Source organism: Macaca mulatta, chromosome 12, assembly GCF_049350105.2.
Source record: "Macaca mulatta isolate MMU2019108-1 chromosome 12, T2T-MMU8v2.0, whole genome shotgun sequence".
In the NCBI taxonomy this organism is placed as follows: domain Eukaryota; kingdom Metazoa; phylum Chordata; class Mammalia; order Primates; family Cercopithecidae; genus Macaca; species Macaca mulatta.
Window position 1 is genome coordinate 121,153,351 of NC_133417.1, and position 14,292 is coordinate 121,167,642.

General features: G+C 39.3%; 1 protein-coding gene across 1 annotated transcript in view; it reads right to left on the reverse strand.

The window, feature by feature from the left end:
* Nucleotides 1–4,469: 4,469 nt before the first annotated feature.
* The window catches only part of MREG (melanoregulin), a 72,139-nt gene continuing 62,316 nt past the window's right edge, over nucleotides 4,470–14,292 (reverse strand). Inside the window, exons 3-5 of the mRNA NM_001258073.2 lie at nucleotides 7,087–7,177; nucleotides 5,620–5,783; nucleotides 4,470–5,052 (exon numbers count right to left, since the gene is read on the reverse strand). Of these exons, the coding sequence (NP_001245002.1) occupies nucleotides 4,918–5,052; nucleotides 5,620–5,783; nucleotides 7,087–7,177 (390 nt within the window). The 3' untranslated portion in view covers nucleotides 4,470–4,917. The remainder of the gene's footprint in view (nucleotides 5,053–5,619; nucleotides 5,784–7,086; nucleotides 7,178–14,292) is intronic.

Sequence of the window (14,292 nt, forward strand, 5' to 3'; positions counted from 1 at the left end):
TATCAAATAAATCTCCTATAGCTAATAAGTGATCAAACCATGAGACTCAAGCTAAAATCTGGTTGCCTAACTTAGTTCACAACCCAGTGTTCTAAACCCATAGGTTAAGTGACTTGAAAACTGGATACCGAAATGCCCATCCATAGTGTGTCAAAACAGAAGATGGAAGAATATTCTAGAAGTTAATAACACTTGCTGAAACATTGTAAATAGCAAGTTCAAAGTGGCTAGCTATTTTCATCCTGTAGGTGGTTGTGATTTAGAAGTTATGAGAGTATACTCTCTTCACTGCAAAATATTTCTTGTGATATTAGTAATAGAAAGTGATCTGAGGAAATGAATAAATACATTAATTCAATGAAAAGGAAGCCAGGGTTGTGCCATGATCCCTCTCTGGGCATTGGAAAGTAGTCAGATAAATTGGTTTCTCTTCCAAAAGTTACTGCCATTAGTCAGATAACACCTAGGGAAACTTACATTTAATGTCTTCACTAAAGAAAGGATACTTGATGATGGTCTTGAAAAAACCATCACATTGGAAAATATGTGGTAGTGATTGTATTGGCAACTGAGATACCGTCACAGTTGGGTTCCCTGAGGGAAATTATTTTGAGATGGAGATTGGCATGAAAGAAGTCTATTAGCAAATTCCTGTGGAGGAGAGAAGGAAGACAGGCTTGGAGAAAGGGAGAGATTTAACAAAAGCCTCAGCCAACCTAATAGGGAACTCTGGAGCAATGTAAGAGAGTATGTGTGTGTGTGTGTGTGTGTCCATCATAAATATTTTCTATCTCAAGGGAATACAGTTTTTGACCTATCATTCTGATGGGTAGAGAAAGAACACATTTGACAGATCAGTGACCACAAACCATGTAGCTGACATTGTCTTAATCTATTCTAGCCAAGGTTTCACATCTGATACAGATGCTGCAGTTAGGGTTACTACTTGGCTGAGTTTTCAATAGTCCACTTTCATCCAGTGTCTAGTTTTTATAGAGGTCAGACTGGTGAATTAAATGGAATTATGATAAGGCTCAACATTCCCACACGCTTTAGGTCTTGAAGGGTAGCACTAATCTCTGCCTTCACATGGGATGGAATATTAATTTTGGTTTACTGTCTTGGCCAGGAGGTGGGGCAGTTTCAGAGGCTTCCACATGGCTTTCCGTTTAAGACAATTCTAACACACACACCAAGAAAGGAATGGCGGTTCTGTCAACTCCCAAGTATGTTCAGTCTGATTATTTATTCTGAAAGTAAGGAGATGACAGGGAGTCTAAGTAGGGAAATGATCATTTATTCTGAAAGTAGTATCGACAGGGACCCTACCATTGGGTAGAGCCATGAATTCAGTGGACCTAGTGCTAAGTAATACATGGAAAAGAACTCCTTGTATTATCTGAATCCCATATGCCCCTCGCTCCAAAAGGTGGACTCTAATGATACTCTGGTCCTGAAGTATCAATGTCAGCTTGGACCTTGTGTCTCAGCACCCTCAGATTATTCATGTACTCCCCTTCCCCAGTGTACAGTTATCCAAGTAAATAACCATAGGGGCATCATTGCTATACACACTTGCAGTGGTTTTACAAAGACCTTCTTGAAGACCTAGACTTTCCTTCAATCAGCAGTTTCTGCATTTGGAAAATAACAAAGGTCTGAAAATTTGGCAAAAGATTACGACCTTTTATTAAGGAGGCTGTGCCCTATCTCCTGATCACCCATCCTTGAGGTCTTTTGAAGGTATCGTTTGAGCAATACTCATTTTATACCTATTTTGCTCCTAAAGATGCCATGTTCCATTAATTGTCTCCAAAGCTCTGTGCAGGAATCCTTCGACCTGGCCACTCATTGTGATAATTGTATCCATTTGTCTTCTGATAGTGACTCACTGCCATTGGGCCTCTGTTCTTCCATGTCCATTGCTGTCAGTGAGCTCACGTCTGTAACAGCATCTGGCCTTCAGAACTGCCACTGAGCTTCTCAGGGATACTGCTGCCCTCTGACCAATGCATTCCTTATCCCTTTAGTACATGCGTCCTCTGTGCCTTCCTGGGTGTCCCTTTGCCCTTAAGAAAGCATAAATAATATTCTGTGCAATACATCCATGAACTGTAAAACCAGGTGTTTGATCTACTAGTTATAGGGTTTTTCCCCTGGTGCATATTAAAATAAATATTAATATAAAAACTTCAATCCATCTACCACCCAAAATCAACCTCCATACACAGATGAGCCTTTAAGAAGTACTAAAGTAAGAAAATAAAAAATGAGTACTAAAGTAGTCGACAGGGAGACAAAAAGTGGGAAACTCTCTGGCCTCCCACACATCTGTGGCTCCTGGTCCTGCTAAGCACACTGTGACATCTCCAGCGGCCACCTGAGGCACCCCTGCACCTCTCTCATGCACTGCCATGGCCAGTGGACTTTAGCACACATCTAATTCTTGACTAGCTTTCGGATGATGGGAGGTCCTTAAACCCAAGAGTGTTTCAGCCTCTCTGCCCTTTAATTTAAAGGGATGATGGGAAAGAATATCTATCCCTTCTTATGTCAGAAATATAATACACATCCAGCTGAAAAGTAAATACAGGAGTCTTTTAATTCCTTGTAAGGAAAATTTCCTGGATAATTCCATGTATTTTAATAATCACAGAGATAGTCCTATCCTTATTCATTATCAAAATACTGTGGTAACAATTTATACTCTATAGATGCAAACAATCTCATCTATTTTGACATAAAAAAGGCGGAAAGGCAAAACGCAAATTCTGAGACAGAGATTAAAACAACACAACATCCTTAGATTTGTTTATTTTATTGTTTGTTTCACTGTTTGAATGTTTATCTTGCAAGAGCCTACAGAAGTGAGAGAAAATATCTGCAGGCTAATTGTACATAACATGAGACAAAGATTAAGCACTAAATATAAAAAATAAAACTTTTAATTTACTTATTAAACTAGGAAGAATTTTCCTGAAACACAGCAGTTAAATTGGTCTGCAATGCATTAATAAATGGAGAATACGGATCTTGCCTATGAAATATTTTAAACACTGTGGATGCTACCAAAAAGCTCATTGGTATGCAAAAATTTTCAAGTCACAATCCTCTAAGCAGACTAAATACAAGTTAGTTTTTAACCTGAATTCAGAAGTGCAAAATCTGTAAAAATAAACATATTGTCATTGTTCTCAGCAATCTATGGATTAAACTTACAAATCCTTAAAGACTTTTCAGTAAAATGAACCATGATCTCTTGATAAGTTCCTTGCTTAAGTGGCAAGTAACTTTTGAAGCTGGACTTCTCACTCTGTAGAGAAAAGCAACCTGCATTTGCAGCATTGCTCCCTTTTGAAAATTATCTTCTGAACTGAAGAAGGTCCAGCAAAGATCTTCAGTGCAATACTCTCTGCATATGTGCAAAAGTCTGCATGAGAGTTCCCCCCACAGGTGTAGCTGCCAGCCAACGAACCAGAAACAGATGAAAGACAAGAGAAGAAAACAGAGGTCAAACATTTCAGTTTACAGATGCTATTCCAGATAAAATGCCAAGGGCATGGCCGAGCATGGTGACTCACGCCTATAATCCCAGCACTTTGGGAGGCTGGGGCAGGCGGCTAACAAGGTCCAGAGATCGAGACCATCCTGGCTAACATGGTGAAACCCCATCTCTACTAAAAATACAACAAATGAGCCGGGTGTGGTGGCACACGCCTGTTGTAGCCCCAGCTACTCCAGAGGCTGAGGCAGAGGAATCACTTGAACCCCGAAGGCGGAGGTTGCAGTGAGCCGAGATTGCGCCACTGCACTCCAGCCTGGGTGACAGAGCAAGACTCCGTCAAAAAAAAAAAAAAAAAAAAGGCCAAAGGCTTTTGGAATAGAAAAGGACAATATACAGAGATGAGAGAACCAGATATCAATAATGTTGGGAATTTAAAATGCATGTACCACACATGAACACAGAACTCTTTAAATGCAGCTGTAGGAAGTTCCATTTGGGTCTCCCTTCTGAGCAGTACTCCTTGTCATTTCCATTTTTTTTTTTTTTTTTAGACGGAGTCTCGCTCTGTCACCCAGGCTGGAGTGCAATGGTGCAATCTTGGCTCACTGTAACCTCACCACCCAGGTTCAAGCGATTCTCCTGCCTCAGACTCCTGGGTAGCTGGGATTAAAAGCGCGTGCCATCACACCTGGCTAATTTTTGTATTTTTAGTAGAGACAGGGTTTCATCATGTTGGTCAGTCTGGTCTCGAACTCCTGACCTCATGATCCACCCACCTTGGCCTCCCAATGTGCTGGATTACAGGCGTGAGCCACCACGCCCAGCCACTCCTTGTCATGTCTGTCATCTGATACATCTATACTTCTGAATAATCATAACTGATACTCAAAGCGATACCCTGACACCTCCAAGGTTCTACAAGGTGACCAAATCAGAGAGGTTACATCATGTCTAGTATTATTTTGGGGTTAGCATACATTTTATAATAATTATTTTAAAATTGGTAGTCTGTTTTGAGACTCAGTGACAGCTCTCTCTATTAATCATATTGTTTTATGAACTGAAATAGTCCACTCTGTCAGTAGGATTCATGATCAGAGATTATGATACAACCAAAATCAAAGCTGGGGCAATGGGGTCTTGGAATGGAACCACCCATTATGAACTATCCATCTGACCAACTCTGTAACTTTCCTCCTAAATGTGAGATCACCAAGGCGTTTCAGTGCACCCTGCACAATTCATGGGGCAGGGTCCTCAGATTAAAGACTTTACATTTATGTAGAATTCATTATCATTTTTCACTAAGCAAACTCTCTATTTGCTCACTCTCTTCTACATGTAATTGTCCAACTTTGGTTGACTGCTGAGTCCTCATGGAAGAATTCCCATTCTGTCCCTGAGCCTCTCCTTTAGGGACTTGGAAATGGAAGGTAGTGCAGTTCTTTCTGGCCATCTGCCAGGCATGGAACCCCAGGCTTCTTGGGGTAAGTTCGACGAGCAAGCTTAAAGAACTCTTCTGCAGCATCAAGTGCAATGAGACGGTCCTGCAAAAACAAACAACAAACCAAAAACCTGCTGGCAAGATAGGAACCAAGACATGTCAATAGGAAAAATCAATCTAACAACAACAAAACCCACCCTGGAAATGACAATGAGCACGTAAGACGTTTATTAATTTTTTCCTAACAAATGTAGAGACACACCTTAATCCTTTACTTACATTATCCAAGAAATATTTCCCCACTCCTTAATGTCCTTTCAGATTATTTTTTAGTCTTATAGGTTATATAAACAATACTTCTCACGTCTCTTTGACCTACAAATGGTTCAGAAAACATACTACACAGTAGAATCCACTGAAAAAATACAAACTCTTGAGCTGGAACCCAAGCCTCAGTAGGTCTATGTGTGATACGGAAATCCGAACTTTTAAAGCTCTTTAGGTGATTCTGATGCTGCGGGCCACTGGGAATCAGAGTATATAATGCCAGCATCTGCCACCTCATATGTGATAGTGATGGTGGTGCTGGAATAAGTAGGATAGTGAATAGTTTTTAAAAGGCAAACAATTGAGGCAGAATTAGGGCAGATGAAAAAAAGCATCCACTTACCACAACAAAGAGATATCTCTCTGAGAGCTCCCAACTTGTTGGGAAAATATTGGTTTCTTCAGCCAGTTTTAACAACATCTCTCGAGCTTTCCTTGTGTTTTTCGAATCACTGATGGTGCTGAGTTTAGTCACTGACAACAAAGAGTCAGCTTCCTTTTGAAAACCTAAGGTAGAAAAATGTACCACTCATGTATAGTAGTCCCAAGTTAACAAGTGTCCCGCAATACGGTCCCCACAGGAGATTACAAGCAGACCCATGTGGATTCTGTACAAGTATAAAGCATCAGAAAACTGAAGCCAAAGGCACCATTCCATGTGCTGCCTCCCAGATCTCTGTGATTGCCTGGATATTTAATTACAACTCTTTTGGTATTTTTTTTTCTCTTTGTTAACTTTTCCCTCAGAGCCTCAGATACTCATCCACCAGCTGCTTGCCACCTTGTTTCTGGTTTGAAGCCCTCTTTCCTGTCCTCCCTACTGTTTTACCTTCTCCCCTGTCCCCAGAATTCCTACCTGCCTCCCAGCCTGCAAAGTGGTTCCCTCCAGGCTGTCCTTCTCCAAACCTAGATTTCCTTCCTCAGGGTAATATGATTAGCTGGTAAAAACCACTTACCCAAAAGTATAAAGAACTCAAAGACTTAAACCCACTTGGAGTAACTTACATTGTTTAAAAAAAAAAAATGGCTATTAGCTCACAACAATACTGGATGTGCAAAGAGGGCAGAGGTCCCATCCCATCCCACTGCATGCCAACCAAAGCAACAGAGACTGGTCACATGGCACCCCATGCTTGAAAAGTGATGATGCCAAGATGTCATGCTCTCTTTCAAAGCAAAAGGATCAAGGACTTCAGAACTGATCAATTCACTTTTTAAACACTGAAGTAGGATTATTTTATAATGTGGGGGTCACATTTATTACATCACAATCCTGGGACAACTAAGAAAAATCATTATCATTAACCATTAGTGATGAGGGCACGTATCCAACCTAATGTCACAAGTATTTTTGCCAACCTTGACAAAGCTTTTCTTCCATACTTCTTCTGAAATTCTACACTGAGTTTTGCTGTCTGTCTTGCAAACAATATTTCTCCCAACCTGCTTCATCTTACAAAGCTATGACTAATTGGTCAACACCCACATCTAATTAAATTAATGTACAATGCCAAAAATAAATAAATAAATGGTAGTGCCTATATGACTGCACTGGCCTGTGTACCCTATACTAGGGACAGATGGAGTAACACATGGCAGAGTGTATCCAGAAGACATGGACTGGTGACAACAGAAACATCAGGCATTTATGCTTGAGGATATAAGAGCAAGATTGGGAAAATAATTAGTACCCAGTAGCCTTAATCAGTCAATTATTGACATTCCTTTTATAAAAACTATGGTGGAGAAATTGAAGAATAATGATCACAACTAGTTATTTTTACCATTTCACAATCTCTTTCAGACTTACCTAAATCTTCTAAGATGCGCTTCCATCTGTTTCTTACTTCCCTTCGAACCTGCCGCAGGGTATGGATATCATAGTTGAGTTTCTGCCACTCCTGTAGGAAAATAAAAGTTTAGTTTTGTTTATACCCCTTGGCTTAAACCTCTATCTCATTCCCAAACCTCATGTTGCTTAAACACATGGCTCTTCTCTTTTATTAATCTTCAAAGCATGCCTAAAAGAAGAGAAGGAGACGGATGAGATAAAGTTGATAGGAATAGTATCAGCTTCCACTGCTGGAGAATCTGCTCTGCACCAGGTGATATGGCACCTTGCATAAACTATCTTACTGAAACTCTTCACATTACATAGTCTCTCAACTTAGTGATCTCACTTGTAAAGTGGAGTTAACAATGATAAATATTCCATTTAAGAATGTTATAAAGACTGATGGCATACAGAAAGCACAATATCTGCACACAGTGAGCACCTAATAAAATCTATATATTATTAAAGCCATTTTATAGATGCAGTAACTGAGGCCCAAAGAGCTTCATTGGCTAATCCAATGTCATCAGCTAATAGGTATCAGAATAGATATTTGAACCCAAATCTGGCTCCAAAGTTCATAAGAAACTGACACACACAAAAATCTATGTCTCCTTTTGTAGTCAGAATAAAGTAGACCTGAAAATCCCAAGTTTCTTGATTCCTGGGCAATGTTTCCTTCACTATATCTCAGCAACATTCTTTTTTACTTATATTCCTTTGATAGGATGAATCTGTCACAAATTCAACTTTATCAACTGATTAAAGTTCTTTATCAGTCCTATGTATAGGATGCCATCATGTTGTTCCAATATAGAACTTGAATCTTTTAGGAGCATTAGGATCTTTATTGAGATAAGTGTGCCTTTAAAATGTCAAAGAAATTTGTTTTTAACGAGCCTTGTCACTACGGAGCAGTCATTTTATAGAGTATACCTTTTACTGTTTCTTAGCAAAGACATTAACCACACAGCTATCCTAATGCACAGACCAAAAGAACATCATTCTAAATGCTCAATTTAGGACTCAAGTTATATGATATTTTGACTCCTCTAACTGAAAATGTTTCAATGATGCCATTATTTCTCTACTAAGTTCTGTTCAAGGCTTGCCTTGTTGATTGCTAATCAACTCATGACTGGTTAAGAAAACCCAATTTAGCTGCCATTTCCAAATGTTTATAGATATCACTTTGAAAAAAAAAAAGGTAGCAAAATTTTGTTATGACTGCATTTTAGATCTTGAATCTGCGGATGGCACATCCGCAGGCCATGGGCTTTCAGCTATTTTCTAGAAGTCAGGAAGTGGCAAATTTGAACACTTTCACCCAGTCCTCTTGTATTTTACCAAAGACATGTTGAATGTGCATGTGCACGTGTGCATGGTGATTGGGGTCAGAGACAAAGTCTGTGACCTTGGAAGAGGGCAAAGTTAACTAAGTCATATAAGAAATATGCAACCCTGGCCATATCTTTAGCATCATGTTAAAGCATACCTATCTCATCCCCCACAGACTATGTAAGTTGTAGGGGAAAAAACTCAAGTACTGCTGTCTTCATTGGATGGGCCTTATTATACTTACTTGGCCACTCAGTATAGCATATTGGAAAATACTGTGGGTGCTGAGCCTGAGTGTCTGGGTTTGAATCCCAGCTCTGTTATTTACTGACAGCCTGACTTCAGAGAAGTTCTTAACCTCACTGTTCCTCAGTTGCTTCATCTGCAATATGGGGATAATAAAACTACCTACCTCATTGGCTTATTGTGAGGATCAGATGAGTTAATGCAAGCCCTTAAAATGGAGGTTGGTCCACATGCTCCTCCAAATCAGTGTAGCACAATTAAGAAACAATCCTAGGTCAGGCCCACTGGCTCACACCTTTAATCCCAGCACTTTGGGACACAGAGGTTAGCAGATCACTTGAGGTCAGGAGTTCCATACTAGCCTGGCAAACATGGCAAAACCCTGTCTTTACTAAAAATAATAATAATAATAATAATAATACAAAAATTAGCTGGAGGTGGTGGCGCACACCTGTAATCCTAGCTACTCAGGAGGCCGAGGCAGGAGAATCGCTTCAACTCAGGAGGCAGAGGTTGCAGTGAGCCGAGATCACACCACTGCACTTCAGCCTGGGCAAGAGTGAGACTTTGTCTAAAAAAAAACAAAAAAAATCAGAGGGCCAGGTGTGGTGACTCACACCTATAATTCCAGCACTTTGGGAGGCTGAGGCAGACGGATCACCTGAGGTCAGGAGTTCAAGACCAGCCTGGTCAACATGGTGAAACCCCGCCTCTACTAAAAATACAAAAAAAATTTGCTGGGCATGGTGGTGTGTGCCCGTGGTCCCAGCTACTCGGGAGGCTGAGGCAGGAGAATTGCTTGAACCTGGGAGGCAGAGCTGAGATCGTGCCACTGTACTCCAGCCTGGAAAGCAGAGCAAAACTCTGTCTCAAAAAAAAAAAAAATCCTCCAGGACTCAGAATTATTTCTACTATGAGCATGGAGGACATGATACATTACATTATGTAGTATGCAGTTTGTGAGGACCTCCAGAAGAAAAATTTATCTGCTCTAAGTATCAGATGGTTTTATCTTTCCTAAAAATTATTTCGTCTTTCTGGATGCTGTAAATTTTATAACTGATCCGTTTCCATTTGTGCCTGAAAATTTCAAGTACTTTCATGAAAAAAAAAAAAATACATATATATATATATATATATATATATATAGGGTTTCACAAGCATTTTTGAATTACTTCAATTTCTGGCTGCTTTTTATGTCTTTATTCATATTTTCCTCTTTCTTTCCTGTCTTATTCTAGTTTATCTTATCTCACTATACTTTCATGTGAGTCGCCTTAACTCCTTTTAGATAAAAAGATGGCAGTAAAATAAGAGAAATATTAGGAGGAGTTACACTGTGCTTATTCTCAATGAAAATGACCCTGCTTTCTGGAATTCATGAAAAGTGACCAGATTCTTAATCACACTTGATTAGAGACCCACTCAATCCACGGATGAGTTGCCTCATATGTTCACACAACTTTAACTTGTGAAACGAACCACTAGGCGGCTTCGCCAACTTGCAATTAGAGGTCTCCACCAATTTTCCTTGTAGCTCCATAGGCTGATGTCTTAGGCCTTGTAGGCCTTATTCTAAGTGCAGCCAAATCTCCGTTTTTCAGAGACCCATTCATCATTGGATTATCCAGGCTTTGGACTTCTAAAACATCCTTCCCTTCCTGCTGTCCACCTATTAATCATTTTGCTATTCCTAAATATCCACAATGAATGTTACATGAATTCATTCAGTTTCAGTGCCTGTTATTCTGATAAAACATTTTTTGGGGAAGTAACACACAACTAGTAATCAATACGAGATTAAAGATCTGCTAAGGATGAATCCATAGTTGATGCATCTTTGGATCCCACCTTCCCCTACCATGGTTTGGGGACAGCTTGCACATGACAGGTGCTTGTTAAAATTAGTGGAATGAAAATATGGATGTCATACTTCCATATTATTACTGTCTTCTTTTGACAGAATAGTCATGAATAATCATACATGAAAGTATCTGGAAATTTTATGCAAAATTTAAAGCTCTAAAACAACTAGAAGCATTGGTAGGGTTTTAACTAAGAATAGGCACTTGATTAAATAATTGGTAAGAGGAGAATCTGGATTCTTCTTAAACAAGTGACTCCAAAGAATTGGATCTTGATATGGTTTGGCTCTGTGTCTCCACCCAAATCTCATGTTGAATTGTAATCCCCATGTGTTGAAGGAGGGGCCTGGTGGGAAGTGACTGGACCATGGAGATGGTTTCTAATGGTTTAGCACCATCCCCTTGGTGCTGTCTGTCTCGTGATAGAGTTTTCACAAGATATGGTTGTTTGAAAGCATGTAGCGCTTCCCACTTCTCTCTCTCTCTCTCTCTCTCTCTCTCTCCTGCCACCGTGTGAAGAAGGTGCTTGCTTCCCCTTCACCCTTCTGAAATGAGTGTAAGTTTCCTGAGGCCTCCCAGCCATGCTTCCTGTATAGCCTGTGGAACTGTGAGTCAGTTAAACCTCTTTTCTTCATAAATTACCCAGTCTCAGGTGGTTCTTTATAGAAGTGTGAGAACAAGCTAATACAGATCGAAATGCAGCAAATGAAAAATAGTGATGTAAAAAATTTTATCCAGTTACGTCTCTCCACAACTAAAGAAACTAACTCCCCTACTCCCTGGCGTTAGAGCAAGTCTTCTGATTTCCCTTTCCAATTTTTAAATAGTAATGATCTATTTTTTTAAGTTTGAAACAAATATTTTGAAAATAACAGTTAAAGGTCAATTACCTATTCTTCCCAAGTGACTTCAATGCAATTCTACCAGACATCAAAAGCTAAAGTCTTATTTTCTAAAATAATATTATTTGTTTCTCCTTAATTTCTGAAATAATATATTCTGGTCAATGTGATGCCGTGGGCCTGAACTTTAACAATGGGTAAATTAGCAAAGGTGTAGCAAAAGAAAACATACTGAGCTAATTTCATAAGATACCTGAGAACAAGTCAAACTGAAAAACATAATTGAAAATCAATAACTGAAGATGTTTATAGCTGAATTCTTGGGGGTTTTTTCCTCATCAGTTGTTGGCCAAATCAGATTAGGGTTGCTAGATAAGAAGGTTGAGGCAACAAGATGAAAGGCAGAAAAAACTCAATGTCCTGCCACCATCAATGGCTAATTCTCCTCCAGCTTTCGATCCCCAGGAGCTGACCTTGACCTTGACCTTGAGTCCTGATTTAAGCTCCTCAGATCACTTCCTCATGCATAAAACTAAAACAACATTTGATTCTTTGACCAGCATCTTCCCATTTCCCCCACCCTTTATTCCCCGGCAATGACTGTTCTATGTTTCTATGGGTTTGATTTTTTAGGTTCCACATATAAGTGAGATCATGCAGTAATTGTCTTTTGACGCTTGGCTTATTTCACTTAGCACAATGACGTCTAGGTCCATCCATGTTGTCACAAGTGGTAGGATTTCCTTCTTTGTTAAGGCTGAATAGTATTCCATTGCAATATATTTAATAAATTATCTTTATCCATTCATTCATCCAGAAACACTTAAGTTGTTTCCATATCTTGGCTATTGTGAATCATGCTGCAATGAACATGGGGGTACAGATATACATCCCCATGGTGTATATATGGTGACTATAGTTAATACTACTATATTGTTTACTTGGAATTCAAGATGATTTTAAGTGTCCTTACTGCATGCACACACGCGGGCACACACACTGATGGTAGTTATGAGTGGTAATGGATGTGTTAATTAATTTGACTGTGGCAATCACCACACAATGTATATGCATATCAAAGCATCATGTTGTATATCTTGAATATATATAATTTTCACTTGTCAATTAAATATTTTAAAACACAACATTTGATTCTCATCTATATTATTGATTGTAGATAAATGGGATAGTTTAAAAGTACTTTTTATTTCTTATAAAAAGGTGACTTACACACTTAAAGAAATATACTCTAACAATAACATATACATTTTAAATCACCTTAAACTCTTAGGAACATCTTCAAAAGAGATCAATTCATTTTTAATTATAAAAATAATATAATCACATACAAATACAATAACAAAGAGAACAGAAAGATACAAAATGAAAACTAAAGGTTTTCATTTTTCATTTACTCCTCTTCTTCCAGTCTAATTCCTCAGAGATAGCTACTGTTCAACATTTCTTCTTCTTCTTTTTCTGATAGCTACTTCCATAACTCCAAGAATAGGCTTATACTTCCAATTTTCTCATGTGTTAACTTTAAACTTCCTTGTACTCCCTCTATGAACAAAGAGTAACTTAGCTTTTCCTCTGTGCACATGTGCACTCTCTCTCTTTCTCTCTCTTCCTCTCTTTCTCTCTCTGCCCTATCTCATTGCACGGGAGGCTGGAAAAGTGAGGAAGCAGATTATCAATAGCACTTTGGACAACCACAATTCATCACCTAAGGTTGGCACCTTGCTGCCCCAAACAAAAACTGGGTTCTGATGGCAAGGAAGAAATAAAGGGCATGAACACCAGGGCAGCTAATATGTTTGCCACAAGTAATATGATGTTTTCTTTGCCAACATCTGTTATCCCCTTCTCCCATCAATCTATTAAGTACACCCAGACTTTCCCTTGCAGAACAGTTATAGTCTTAGCTATCAGAGCAGACACTGATTGGCTTATGCCAATAAACTCATTTGGCTGAATCATCCAAGGAGTGTTTTAAAATAGCCATGGATGGGATTCACTTCCCAGACCAATGACATCAGAATCCCTTGAAGGGATTCCAGGTTTGCAATCCAATGACCTAAGCCAACTGGCATAACCTATTGGTTCAGGGATGGGCACATAACCCAACTCAAGCCAAAAGAGAGGCAGTGAAATCCATGAAGCTTCTGGAGCAATCAGAAATGGTGTTTTCTCTCTCCTGCATAATGTGATATGAAGCTGCAAAATCAGGAAATGCTCTCATCACTTTGATTAGCCTGAGAAGAGCCAGATTAAACAAGAAGTAACACTCAGAGAACAAAGTTGAAACAATCACAGAGATATAGAGCCTATGGATATTCTGAGCCTCTGGGTCAATTCTCGTCTGAAGTCAGACCTACTTCAGGAACTCTCTGTTATCTTAGCCAATCCATTTGGGTTTAGACAACTGGAGTTCTTTTTCTGGCCCTTGCATTGGAAAGATTCATGTTGCAAAGCCCACTCATTGAGTATATAAAGGACAATATAGATACCACACAAAATGTTAGTTTCATATTTTCCCACCCTCGCCCTCAGGAAAAATTTTCAGTGCGTGGATTTATCTAGCTGGGAATAGATAGGGCTTACAGAGGATGCAGTGTTAATGGCTCTGCCTAGATCCCCATCTTTCTGTCCCAAAAGTGTCTTAGGCAATGACACAGATATAACAGCAGCCCTTGTCTGTAGCCAGGGCTTACTTTATGGTACCTCCCCTGAATTCTGTCCAGCAGAGCAAAGCCTCTAACTCTCATGAGATGTTGCTATAACAAAGGAAAGAGGTGGCTTATATCTAATTGGCTAATTTCTTCCGAAGATTCAAGCAAGAAGGGTCTAACTATGATTGACTTAACCATTCAACTCTCGTATAAAGACAG